The 13,408-nt window shown below is 34.7% G+C and overlaps 1 protein-coding gene across 4 annotated transcripts; it reads right to left on the bottom strand.

Annotated features, from left to right (window-relative positions):
• Window positions 1–1,342: 1,342 nt before the first annotated feature.
• Window positions 1,343–6,817, bottom strand: LOC104895245 (phosphopantothenate--cysteine ligase 2). 4 transcript variants are annotated; one of them, XM_010681698.4, is made up of 11 exons: window positions 6,658–6,765; window positions 6,143–6,312; window positions 5,656–5,828; window positions 5,441–5,567; window positions 5,307–5,351; window positions 5,145–5,230; window positions 4,876–4,928; window positions 4,673–4,732; window positions 3,541–3,642; window positions 2,811–2,930; window positions 1,343–1,826 (listed from the first exon to the last, which is right to left on the bottom strand). In XM_010681698.4, the coding sequence occupies exons 3-11, from the start codon at window positions 5,801–5,803 to the stop codon at window positions 1,587–1,589; spliced, it is 981 nt and encodes a 326-aa protein (XP_010680000.1). In that variant the 5' UTR covers window positions 5,804–5,828; window positions 6,143–6,312; window positions 6,658–6,765; the 3' UTR covers window positions 1,343–1,586. The 4 variants fall into 4 exon arrangements, with proteins under 4 accessions (XP_010680000.1, XP_057251575.1, XP_010680001.1 ...); XM_057395592.1 differs by lacking the exon at window positions 6,658–6,765 and adding an exon at window positions 6,425–6,633; XM_010681699.4 differs by lacking the exon at window positions 6,143–6,312 and having other exon boundaries at window positions 6,658–6,817.
• Between the last annotated feature and the right edge of the window lie 6,591 nt (window positions 6,818–13,408).

Here is a 13,408-nt window from a genome sequence, read left to right as displayed (position 1 = left end):
AGAATAATTATGTTATCCTCAACCCAAGGGCTTACGCCTTACTGTAAGTTTTATAATTGAAGGAACTAGAGAGCGAGGCAGGAGAAAGATAATCAAAGAAAGTTTTAGCCTCAACAGTGACTGGCTGCGTACAAAAGTCATCCATAATACTCTACCTTAGCTTCATGCTAGTATTTCCTTAGCTTATAATTTTGCTTGCTAGCATAAAGACATCACGCCATGCTCACTTTTCAGAATAGTGGGAAAAGATTGCTATTAAAATGTCAATTAATAGAAAAACAGCATGAAGGACATATAAAGAGTTCCCATCCTTCCTCACACATCCATTTCAAGACAGAGGAAATATCATTTATTGTGACACTATGACTGATTTGAAAAAAGGGACGGAGAAAAACTATATTGAAACGAGAGAGATACATAAGTGATAAGATAGGTAAAAGGAACAAAACGGAACAAAAAAAATAAAATCGACTAACCAGATGCCTGACCATTGACACCTTTTTGCCTCAAATAAATTATATTATAAGGTAATTTTGTGCCTAATTTTTACTAGTAGGTAATTTCTTATTTTATAAGGTAATTTCACAAATTTTTCAATCATAAAAGGAAAGGTAGTAAGAGAGGGAAAGAAAAGGAAACCAAGTATCTAGTCAGTATTAAAAGGACATAGAAATGGATGATTCCCTTGTAACAACACCCCCTCTGGTCTGGTAAATGAAGTTGATTTATTTTCGGAGTCGTAGAGGTGATATCTTAGGGATCACCAACTTCATAGCAGTAAACAATCCAAGAAACTAGGTGGTCCATAAACTCGTACATTGATATCATGCAACCACTTCTTCTACATTTAAAAATAAGACCCCGTTCTTTTGGACTAAATTGAGCTAAGCTGAAACGAAATGAACTAAACTGAACTAAATGAAAACTGTGAAAGGAAACTAACTAAACTGAAAATAAGTCCAAAACAACAGGGCCTAAGTTTCAAACTTCTTTGCATACTCTCATCAAATGCTACCGAAAAATAAAACTTATAAGCAATCACTAATAAATACTCTAAGAAGTATCGACAGTTTTTATCATGATATTAACAACCTTTCTCAAGACACAGAAAAAATAGATAATATAGCTGCCCAAAGAAAAAACAAGACACACTATGATTCCCAGAATATCTCTTGAACAAGGGGAACCATAGATAATCTAGCAAAGGAGCCAAGCTTAGCTAGAAAATTTTGAGCTCGACAATTCGAGCCTAGATTGGCTAGTTCCACTTGGACAAACATGATATGTGCTGCCCGTACCACACCGACCACACGTGTTTTAACAGATCAAGAAACAACAGAACTGAGCTCAAAGAAAGCAACATCTAATGCAAGTATACAACAAAACTAGTCACTTTCTGAACCACTTTCAAATGGTTATAATTCCCGAGTATAAGCAGCATAACTGGTCAAAGTATTATTGGTTCATAGTACTGTGCCATATCATCTCAAACAAATGTTATGCGGTCTAAACAGCAGGAACGCTAATGTCGGAACAAAGTTGAAAAAATACTATAATCTGAGGTCATTGGGCAATACATCAATTGATCATTGATGACTTTGCATGTTAGCCTCAATATGAACTCTATGCTTCTCCGCAAGAAGTTGTATGAGTGGATTCTCTATGTCATCCCCAGCTTCACGACGAATACAAGCATTACCATGAATAGTAACAACTGTGACCTCCTCTTTGCGAGTAGCAAGTTCATTTGCTACCACAGCATGCATATTGTACTTCTTAAGTGCCGAAGAAGCTTTCTCAAGAAGAATTTGAGAATCTGTTTCTAACTGCTCAAGTTTCAAAAACAAAATAGAACCCAACAACAGAATTAAATACTCAGAATGTTTTCTCAATCTTAACCTTCAAAACCATTCAAAAACGAGAACCTATAGCACACATAAGATGCAGAGGCAGAAGTCATCAGATGTTCCTAGTGACAGCAAACGCAGTTCAATCCTAATACACTTCGGGATAAACTTATGATTTTTAAGGTGACATAAAAAACTATTGGGAATGAATTTTTTCACCGCTTATAGAAGAATTATCATCCACTTGGCTAAAAACAAGAAAAGCTAAAAAAATCAATGACAATCCACTAATATCAACAAATTCACAATGAACGCAAAGATTATCATTTACAATTCGAATTCATGAACAGAACAATCATCGACTTTGTGTTTAACCTCGTGAATCGCTTAATCTACTTCCAAAACACCCACCTCACAATGAATCTGCGTGGCCTCTAGGACACAGTGCATTTCTCATAGGAATTTTTGTATCCACACAAGATACTCTGATTCCATATCTTACAAAATCTTAAAAATCTCACAACTTAATTTTGAGGTCTACACTATATTATAAAATTATTCCAATAAACTGATCAATGTAAGTTCTCCAGTTATCCATCTCAAATTAGAAGGCAGTTCTGTGTGGCAAAGAAGAGAGATGGGCTAGGTCCCATCCATCATAGATCGCGTATTGCACGAGGGAAAGCTCCACCTCACTTCCTGGAGTACTCGTCACATTGCCCTAAAGAACTTCCTAGGCAAAGTAGAATTTGCTATGGTAAGTATAATTTCTGATATTTCTAAAAGAATAAACCATCCCGAGAACGTTGTGCATAATTCTTCACAATCAACTTTTCTGACATCATTTACTGTCTTGCTATCAAAGTGCTACCCTTACCCACAAGAATTAAACGAATCATTTTGCCAAAGCTACGAAACTACAAAATCAACTGCTAAATGTGTGATAATGCCAACAAAGCTAACCTTAAAGGATATGCAAAATGCTAGAGGAGCCCAGTCCTTTCTCAGCATAGACAACATCTTTGGCACTTGAGCGAGACGCATATCCAGGGGTCCTGCTGCAGACTGAATTTTATGTTCTGCCTGCAAATATGATTGGCTGAGCATAGGATTGACAAAAGAATAGCGATAACAATTTGTCATAAACTTGATTAGCATTTAAACTGATGCTCCCTGCACCCATGCACTTAACCAAAGAAACTTAAATCATGCAATAGACAAATTAGCAAAAACTTGAATTCCAGCAATTTGGGCTATTTACTGGTCAGTCGTATGATTAATATCATCACTTGTAGAATATAGTAATATAGAAGAGATCTGAGTCGTCTCAGTCTACTAATCGAGCATTTTATATCCACTTATATTTCCTAACAGCTCAATTATATATTAAAGGAACAACTCGAAGTTTTCTTTCCTTCTGAATATACATGGATTCCTAAACATGATGCCAAGTTAAAAAGAAAGATACCGATGGTTAGATAATTATACATGAGAATAGACAGCATTCAGTGAACTGAAGTGTTAGTATGATAATATTTTCATCTAATTGGGTGCGCAAAGAGAAATTTCCAATTTCAATCATGTTTCAAACAATGGTAAAAGGCAATTCATATAGGCTATTCTATGGATTCCCATCAACACGATTTCCACTGAAGATCTACATAGAAATTTTTTGATAGTTCAGCAGCGGTACCATGCTATTCCAAGGGACGTAGAAATCTGAGACAGCAGCAGCAAGATAGAACATAGCATGTGGCCCAAGATCGCTTACTGCAATTGCAATCATCTGCAGCAGCTGATTTTAACACCAAAATTAATTCAGTCATGCAGGATTCATCAATCAGCTTAACACGCAATCAAAATATAGGTTGGTTACCACTAGATGCAACTAACATCATGGCAATGTTTCAGTTTCACCCAAGCAGAAGCAATTCCTTATGTTCGGAATGAAATAGGACAGTTTATATATGACCCTACATAAATACATGTCAACAAAAGCACCAGGTAATTTCTTTTCCACTTCACAGAACTCTGTAGCCAATCTCAATATCAGACCAAGATACAAATTACAAATGTCAGATCAAATAACAAAAAAAAAGTGACTTGGCAATATTTCAAAGTAGAATCATAGATAATATCAACAATCACCCTTACCACATCAATAACTAGTGAGAAATAACTACCAAATTTCACTTAATGCAGCAGTTGTACAGAACAGATATATAGGTAGACGATCTTTATTATTAATGCACCAACATGTAACATCACTAAAAGGAGCAATAAAGGTTATGCTCTCATATCCAAACCAAAGTACATTAATTGAGCCTGAATACCAAAAAACTATAGCAGAATATCATTCTGCCAATTGATTATCATTTAGGAAGGGGTAATCTACTAATCTATAACTACAAGTTCCCAGAAAGTCATGGTTTTCCAAGATTTGCTCAGCCGATTGGCCCTGGTTCATACCACATGAAAAGATGAAAACTCTTTTACACTAACAGCTCAGCTGACTAGTTAAGACTAAACCACACCCAAGTTCCATAGCTTTGGGTCCGCTATCCCGATCATGATTTTCCTACTCCCAAAGGGGAAAGGTCCTTCCCTTTGGGGTCGGCCATGAGCATATTTTCGCCTTTCCCTCCCTCCAAGTTCTAAATACCAAGTCATATATCACATATCAATTAAGGTAGATTACATACGTCATAGAAAGAATCAAACATCAAAGACTATCACTGTATTTTATTTAAAAAGCTCATAAAATATGTAAAATTGTAATTATCAGATGATGGTCAGAGGCAATTTTTGTAGCAAGGAAAGCTAACCTGAAGATACTCAAATATGGTTGTGAATTGAAGTTTTAACAAGATCCCAGCTGTCAGTGCCTGTCATCCATAAGCCAGCAACAATAACTAACAATATTGACTTTGCTCTTTCAAGAGTAATTGCAAAAAGAAAATAAAAAGAAGGTTTAGTGGAATATATGCGAAACCTAAAAACATTTAACAGATATATTCATGGTCCATACAGCATGGTGATTAGTGACTGCCTTCATTACTGCCTCAGCTTGTGATTGCTGCACTGAATGAAAACAAAGATGTGAAACATAGGTCTCAGCCGAGGTTACTCTGCTTATTTTAGATTGAATGGACCAATTAAAAAGGTTCTCAAATATCGAAAATGTGTAATTATGTTGCATACTAATATAGTTTATTTCTTGTGCCTGTGCCCAAAAGAATAAAGGACCACCATAGCCAGCTAATAGCCATGAAGAAGTCTAAGTGGGGAGAGACTAACCTTGAATATTTGAGTCACTAACCGATTCGAAACATTCAAGCAAAGGGTCATCAGGAAGAGATCTACAGTATGGCTGGCAAGTTCCTCTGGAACAATTATGACGCAATGGCTTCAGTATATAGTAAAGCTGAACATAGGGTAAATGAAGAAATGAATAGGTACCTTCGGTGGAGGAAGATAACTGCATATCCAGCCTTGAGAAAGTACCTGTATGCTAAACATCCTGTCACTAACAACATTTAACATAAACAAAACCCTCAAAATCACCTATAACAGTAAGGCATACAAGTTATTACTCTGTTGATGCAGCCCCTCTGTGGCCTGAACTGAAGTTATCTATATAACGAACACATCTTTGCTCAAGGGGAACAGTTGTGCCACCAGAGGTAATGCATACAATCTTCCTCATAGATGATCCGTTCCCTATAAGACAATTGCAATTCTCATTGAAATCAAGTAGAAACAAACCATAGTTGAAGTAAATAATACCAATCTCCAAACAGTAACTCACTGGATGCATGAGAATTGTGCTCAATAAATTCCCTTAACTTTTTGCTTATGAGAGAATGGTCCTTGAGAGGAGGCGCAGTGTCAAAAAAGTTTACAACCTCCGTCATGAATGATTCTTCAGCATCATTAGATATGCCACTTGAAGACATGAACTTCTGATCTTAAACGGCCAGTCTGTACACAAGAAAATGAAAAATAGAGGATGTTTTATCTACAAAAAATCAAACCAACATAGCAATAAGTATGTACACAAGCAAATAGCCACATAAGCAAACAGCCAATGCCTCCTCGCGAAAGTCCATTTGTTCACCAGCCTTTAGAGCTTTGAGCATGTGCATACACCATACCTTTCCCTTCCCCAAAGACAATCTCACAGGCATCAGGCGTGCACGAACAAGTTAATCCAAGGACTTATATCTAGTGAATTTTAAGTTAATTCCACACCACATTAAGAAAATTGTAATTGAATGAAAATTATAATTGTTCACCTTAAAGTCCTCATATTTTGGAGCCAATTTACAATAGCATCAATTGTCCTATACGCATACATAACAGACAGACCCGTCCCTGAGCCAGGGCAAGAGGGGCGGCCGCCCTGGGCCCGGGGATAACCGGTCATTCATCCCTGATTTCCGGCCACAACACTTGAAAAATTCATCTGATGAAATTAAACAAGAAGAAGTGAACACAAATATGCGCATCTACAAATTGTAACATAAATTTATTTATCATTTAGTTCCATGAAACAAACATGAATTAAGAAGTTATACCAGAAATTCGAATCATAAGTTTATAGCATGTAAATTATCCCTAAAAACATGAAATAACATATATGAGATAAAGAAAAAATAAGTTGAATTCATGAAACAAACAATAACAACCGCATAAAACCAATCGCATGAATAATCACATCAAGTAGAACTTAAAAATCGCAATTCCACACCAAAATCCGCAACAATAATCGTTTAAACAAGTAGATTCATCTAAGGGACAAAACAAGAACCTGGAACGAGCTTCTGCAATTCAAGCTCTGGAATTTGCGTATTAGTGACGAATTTGCGTACGAGAGCTTAATTTGTTTGAGTTGGGCCCGTCACCGTGAGTCCGTAATGGTGTCGTAATAATTTGCATAGTATAGGTTTTGATCCCGTGACGGCGTGACCTCAAGTTCATGTACGTACTAAAGTTTTAACCACTAGACCAAATTGTATTTAGTAATATCATATCAAAGTACAATATTAATAAATGAAATTTTTTTTACCCGGGACATAACCCGGGCCTAATAACTAGTTTTTTGGTAAAAGAAGTGAAACAAATATAATATTATTATTTTTTGGTGGATCAAGTCTCCTAACGAGGAAAGTTGAAACAATGTAGCAAATAAAAAACCAATCCTTTTTGGAATATGTAGCAAATAAATAAAAACGGAGGGAGTAAGTAGTATCTTTTGCACGCGATGCTTGCTATCAAATTCGAACTAGTAACTAATCCCAACATAGAAGTATTGAAAAAACTCATATTCATTATATATATAAGTGATTTTGTAGAAGTTTTTAATTTAATAGTCATTTCAGTAATATTGTTCTATCTTTAGTTTAAAATGGTGAGTTTGTCTTGTGAGAGACCGCCTACTTTAAAATTAAAATTAGGCAAGGATAAGCCAAATATTAAAAAGAGAATTATTCCGATAGTGACTAGGTATTGTAACTGCTTTGTATTGTGAGGATTTTTTTTTTCTTTTTTTCTTAAAAAAAAAAGAGAGAATATAATTACTAATTTTATTTGGTTATTAGGAGTATTTTGGGTAAAGAGGGTGGATACCAAAAGGTCATGAGTTAACCTATACTCCTAGACTTTATTAGTTTACCTCCTTTTTTGGGGAACATTTGTCGAGATACTAATTTGAACTTTAATATTTCTAATTTTCGATAAACAAAAATTACAAAAAGTTGATATATGGATAATACACATTGAGACGAATCCAATAAGATCTCACATGACTATATTTTTCTCATATACAAATTACAAGAGATAGTCAAAGTCATGTATGTGAATAGTGTCAAAAGTCAAAACGGATAAACTAATAAAGACCGAAGGAAGTATAATAGAGATATTAGGACTGACAAAAACTGTCCAACATGATATTATGGAATGGTGAATTCCACTCTTAAGCATAGTAAAGTCCACATTCACCTACATGATGCATATCTATGCCGCAAAAAACTTTTCTCTCTCCCCTCTCTCCTCTCTACCTTCAAAAATCCTAGCCTCCATTGTTGATTTTTAAAGGGGCTTCCATCGGTTTTTACCGTTGGAAAGCCCCCACCTTTGTTTTTTTTATTTGTTTTTAGGTTTCCAATAACGATTTCTCCCTCGAAAGAAAGGGTTTTCGATCTCCTTCATAAGAAAGGGTTTTTCGATCTCCTTCGAAAGACAAGGTTTTTCGACCTCCTTCGAAAGACAGGGTTTTTCTCCTCTTTTAGAGGGGGAATTTCTACAAGTTACAATCCGGGATACTAGATCTAATGGATTGCCGTGAAATTATTTTGTTGGTGAAGAATTATGCGGGATCACAAAGGTTATCAATTTTTCGAATACGGTCAGATGAATCCGACGGAAATCATCATAACGACTACAAGGGATCGTTAGATTGTCTCTCCAACAAGGCTGTATTTTTCAGCGATATAAGCGGGAGATGTTCCACATTGCAAGATTTGTTTGACGATCGTAGTTTTTATGAAGGAAATTTTTGTTTGATTCAATTTATGTATTTGTTTGATTCGATTGCTTATGTAGATGTCGTATGACTTTTTATTAATGAATTAATTTTACTATTCAAAAAAAAAAAACCTACATGATGCATATTGGGTGAATTTTCTCCCAGCCGCTGCAAATGTTGATCTTGTGCAAAAATTACACAGTGAAATTTGTACCTATAAATACCATTATTTATAAAAACCGAGTTTGCAAGAAAAAAGGAGATACAATACACTCTTCTGATATATTTCTTTCAGTAACTTCGCTATATATTTCTCACATTACGTTATCAACATGAACTTGCTATTAAAAAAAATTAAAAATATCTTTAAAATCTTTACGTCTATTATATTTCAAGTTTTAAATTTGTTTCAAAAATTTTTAAGATCGATTTTCACTCTTAACAACTTTCAATATTTTTTGCTCCTTCAAACTTGGTCAATATTTCTCCTTACAATGATCACGGTTTTCTTTGTCTGCTTCACCTAAGTGTATCAGGCTATCAGCATAAAGTCTTTAACTTTTCTCTTTCCTGTAATTCGGTAGAAGGAAAGAAGAATTTATAGTGGTCCAATAGGATAACGTACTAATATGCTTTAATTCTGCATGTATTATTTGGTTAAGGTGGAGAGGGTCATATTCAGGTTAGAATAACCTCTAGCTTGATGTGTTGACTATATTATTCTTGATAAATTATAAGATACTTCCTTTTATTAGTTTATCTGTATTTTTTTTTTTTGAGATGTTCTTTATTAGTTTATTCCTTTCATTTAATTTGTTTCTATTTTTGAAATGAGGTCGCTAACTTTTCATCACACATATATTCAATTTTAATATAAAATAATAATTTCTCTTTCTTTTTATGACCCACAACATTATATCTCCCAAAACTCTGTGCCAAAAAAAAAAAAAGAACAAACTGATAAAGATCGGAGGGAGTATATACCACCTACAAGCTTCATTGATGTGTTCACTAATCACTATATTATTCCTGATAAATTATAAGATATATACCACCGGCCTACTAGCTACTATCCACTTATTATACGTCATCCGGTTGGTTTGTAGAGTAACTGCTAATCCTATGTAGTACTATTATCATAGCAAGGACATTATCATCGATTATCATTTTGTTTATAAGCATGTTGCTTGCTCATGCTGACTTAATAGTTCGTTATGTTACTATTCAGTTTCAGATAGTTGATATTTTAACTAAGAGTTTCTCTGCTCAATATTTTGGAATTTTGCATTCCAATAGATATACAGATGATTTTCAATAGATTGAGAGAGTGTAATAATAAACCTTTTTTTGATATAAAGATAAGTAAAAAAAGTATCAGGAGACCCTTCACACGAAGAGCGCTCCTAATAACTAAGATATATATGTAATATGGTATATATACACTACTAGTCTACTATAGCTTCCTAAAGAGGTGAGTGGTCATCTTTTTCTCACAAATTTGATGCCTCCCTATTGTGTAGTAAAGGATAAAATTGCATAAATATTCTGATCCCTTTACTTTGCCGTGAGCAAGAACTTTTTTAAAAGGTATTGGGGATTAAGATAATGTTGTTCTAATGATTTTTTTTATTTTTTTAAAAAAAAGAGCAAAAATGTTGTACCTATTACGATAGTAGGAGAGATAAGAGTTCCCCCCATGCTTAAAATTATAACTTGCAAATGATCGTTTACTCGTTTAGATATCAAGCATATTTGTCTCTTTCGTTTGATCTTTGGAAAAAGTTCGTTCAATTCATATCAACTTGTTCTCGTTCTTTGCTTTTCTTTTTACTAGTGTAAATACCATACATAATATCAAAATTGGATGGTTCACATTAAAGATATTATTGTCCTTCTCCAATGGTTATCCAAAATACAAATGTCGGGAGAAGGAACATTGAGGAAAACAATGAGTATAACGACTTGTTGGATTAGTGGTAATAAATGGTGGTAATAGTAATAAACTTATAACTAAATTAGTGCAAAAAATCTCATGCAACATTTTCTTCCTAGCTTCATTAAATTAATTCCATTTAGTAAAAAATTATGAAGAAATGTACGTGTTATCATCATAGGCATCACCACCAGCGACATGAGACTCTCCTTACAAAATTACTAGTACATACAAACTCATTATCATTATCACCATTTATTACCGTCATGAAAAAAAAGTTTAAGTTTTGTAAGGAGTAGCTCAACATGAATGAAAATTTGAGATCTTTATGATGCTAGCTAGAATATCACAAGCATCTTCTCTCGTATCCATTTGTCCATATTTATCGTCACTTTATCAGTTCATATAGTTCATCTTAGCTTATAAGAGGATTATTAACATATGATCTTAATTCGCGTATGTGACACTTTGAAGAACTGCTTCCTGAGTTTTTGGCCACCTTGTAAGTGATTCTAACCAGTTGCTAAGTCATTCTTTCAATCCATTACCAATTTTCTGTTATTAGTTTCAGTATCATGAACTCTTCTTCATTTGCATGACTGCAAATTTAGATAATGTACATGATGATTAAGTAATTCTAGTTCTCATGATTTAGTAGGGACTAATAAATCTTCAAATAACGGAGAAAAACTCTTTTGAGGCATAAATAAATGTCAGAAAAACACTCCTCATTACCCAAGTTCTAAACCCTCGATGTAAGCACTAAGCAACATTATACTCCCTCCGGCTTTTTAGATGTAACATTGGACTTTTCACATTTGTCGAGGTATAACTTTAACCGATAATATCTCTAATTATATAAAAGTAAGTGTATATAATGTTTATCACATTGAATAACAATTGTCAACTTACACTATTACTAAAAGTTCTCACCGCACATGTATTGAACGTACATAAAGGCAGTTATTTGAGAATACGAAAGTTGAGAATATGGAAGTTCGACCAGAAAAAAATTAGTCGCATGCATCGCGTGCATCGATAGCTTAACAACAGGTACAAAGCCGGAACGAACACTATCCATTTACTACTGATTACATACAAAGAACTATGGAACTGGCATAACTCTAGCTAGAAGGATGCATAGAGTATATATATAAAGTAGAGAACAATGATTTTTCTAAGAGGAAAGACAATCTTTAATCCCTGATTTTGTAATGTGACAATCTGAACATATAAGTTACTATTGATCACGGCATATTTTCCTTTCAGAGTTGATCCTCTCGAGCTTAAACCTCTCTTTGACAGTAGAAATGTAGCTTACAGCCTTCATGTTAACATTTTCATCAGCTACTGTGCTGAAATAGCTTTCAAACTGGTTGACAGAGTTGTAGTCATACTCTGGAACAAGATATGAGACCTTTTGTCTAGGCTGAGGTTTCAAATCTTGATGTTCGACAACATAAGTAATGGATGGAACAGAAGCAGATGACAGGTTCGGCCTTATCCTGCTGGTATATTGGGCACTTGCAGAAGATTTTGATGTTCGGGAGAAGGAAAGTAACTTTCCTCTTAGGAAACCTCTACGTTTGTGTTGTGATTCCATCTCTTCTGTTTCTTCGCTAGCTTTTGTGTAGGTCTCTGCTGAGATATTGTGTGTTTCTCCCTTTATAAGGAGAATGTTCTTTTATAGTGCTTTGATGACGAACCTTTTACATAAAGTTTTTTGTAGGAGATTAAATTGTATAGATAATTGGTGATTAGATTGCTGTAATATCTCAAAGATCCCCTCCAAAATTTTGAACTCTTGGTTTCATCTTTTTGTAGTCATACATCAGAAGGGTTTCGTGGCATCAGAAAGTTGCCAACTCCAATACTTCATCAGCCAAGAACCAGAAATTTTCGAGGATAGCGTGTATAACGTAATAGCATATTGGATTAGAGTCAGTCTGAAGTCTGAACAGGAAAAATGATTCTTAATAAGTATTTTTATTGATGCAAAAGAGTTCAGCTAATTGTGCAACAGAGTAACAGTAACTCAGTAAGGGAAGAGAAAAAGGGGTGATAGTTTGCCTCCTGCTAGTAGCCTACGTATTTGGGCGAATAGACTTTGTACTAGATTCCGCTTTACACACTAGTATTTTTTCCAAGTAACAGAGAGAATTAAGAATTTGAATGAAAAGATTCATCATGATGCTGCATTTTACTAGAATTGTCTTTGAATTACACTCTATATTCCATTTATTCTTGCTGATAATAACAATCAACACATATCCTTCCCGTTTAATTGGTACATACACATGAAACATTCATGGAACTGAAATACATCAAGATGCTTCCTGATGGCCAAGAGCAACTTGAACATCGACAAGATCGATGATTCATATACACCATATCTTAAAATGTTAGTTAGGAAATAACGCAATGATACTTAAAAAAGTATTGCTACTGGTAAAACATTAGCTTGATGCTGAAAGGATAAGAACTGTGTCTTTTCACTACTGAATTTTTTGATCACCAGAAAGACTACGCGTGTAAGGTAAATATACAATGTGATGCAGCACCGTACACCATAGATCCTCAGAGAAGGCTACGCTGTTAAACGACAAGAGGAAGTATAGAGAAGCTTCTGTATTACTCTTCTTCAGCCAGTTTACCTTGCTGTCTTAAAAATGTTACTGGCGATCAGAGAACTGAAAGGTCTCATCATACATGGACCACCTCACAGGCATCTTAGCAGCATGAAATGTTTGATCCACAAAAGATATCCACAAAAGATGCCATAATCTGTGCCTCTTTCAGTATCTTTCTTTTCTCCTTTCTTCGCTTTGATAATTGAACATTCTTCTTGTTCTTCCATGGCCTTTGAACAGGGCAGATCACACTGTTTCTGCACTTCTGGAAACATCAAATTGATGATCATATTTTTGATTTGATCTTATGTCAAATTCCTCAAATTTTATGTAATTCGTGCTGCACTTCTGTTCTTGAGCTTTTGATTGCTGAATACTTGCTGATGTTTGATCGACAAGTATGGTCTAAATGGATACTAGGCAACGTACAAATCATCCATCCGACTACTTCTAAGACAGTCTCATGTTTAAG

Source organism: Beta vulgaris, chromosome 6 (genome assembly GCF_026745355.1).
Source record: "Beta vulgaris subsp. vulgaris cultivar EL10 chromosome 6, EL10.2, whole genome shotgun sequence".
NCBI classification, from domain to species: Eukaryota; Viridiplantae; Streptophyta; class Magnoliopsida; order Caryophyllales; family Amaranthaceae; genus Beta; species Beta vulgaris.
Note: the sequence above shows the minus strand (reverse complement) of the source record. Positions and strands in the feature narration are given on the sequence as shown.

Excerpts from the sequence above, each read along its gene's own strand:
- LOC104895245 (XM_010681699.4), bottom strand. The coding sequence starts at position 5,803 with ATGTCTTCAAGTGGCATATCTAATGATGCTGAAGAATCATTCATGACG. Across the intron at positions 5,352-5,440 it reads AGAGGGGCTGCATCAACAGA|GTACTTTCTCAAGGCTGGAT; the intron begins GTAATAACTTGT and ends TTTAGCATACAG. Across the intron at positions 4,733-4,875 it reads CAGTCACTAATCACCATGCT|GCACTGACAGCTGGGATCTT; the intron begins GTATGGACCATG and ends TATGGATGACAG.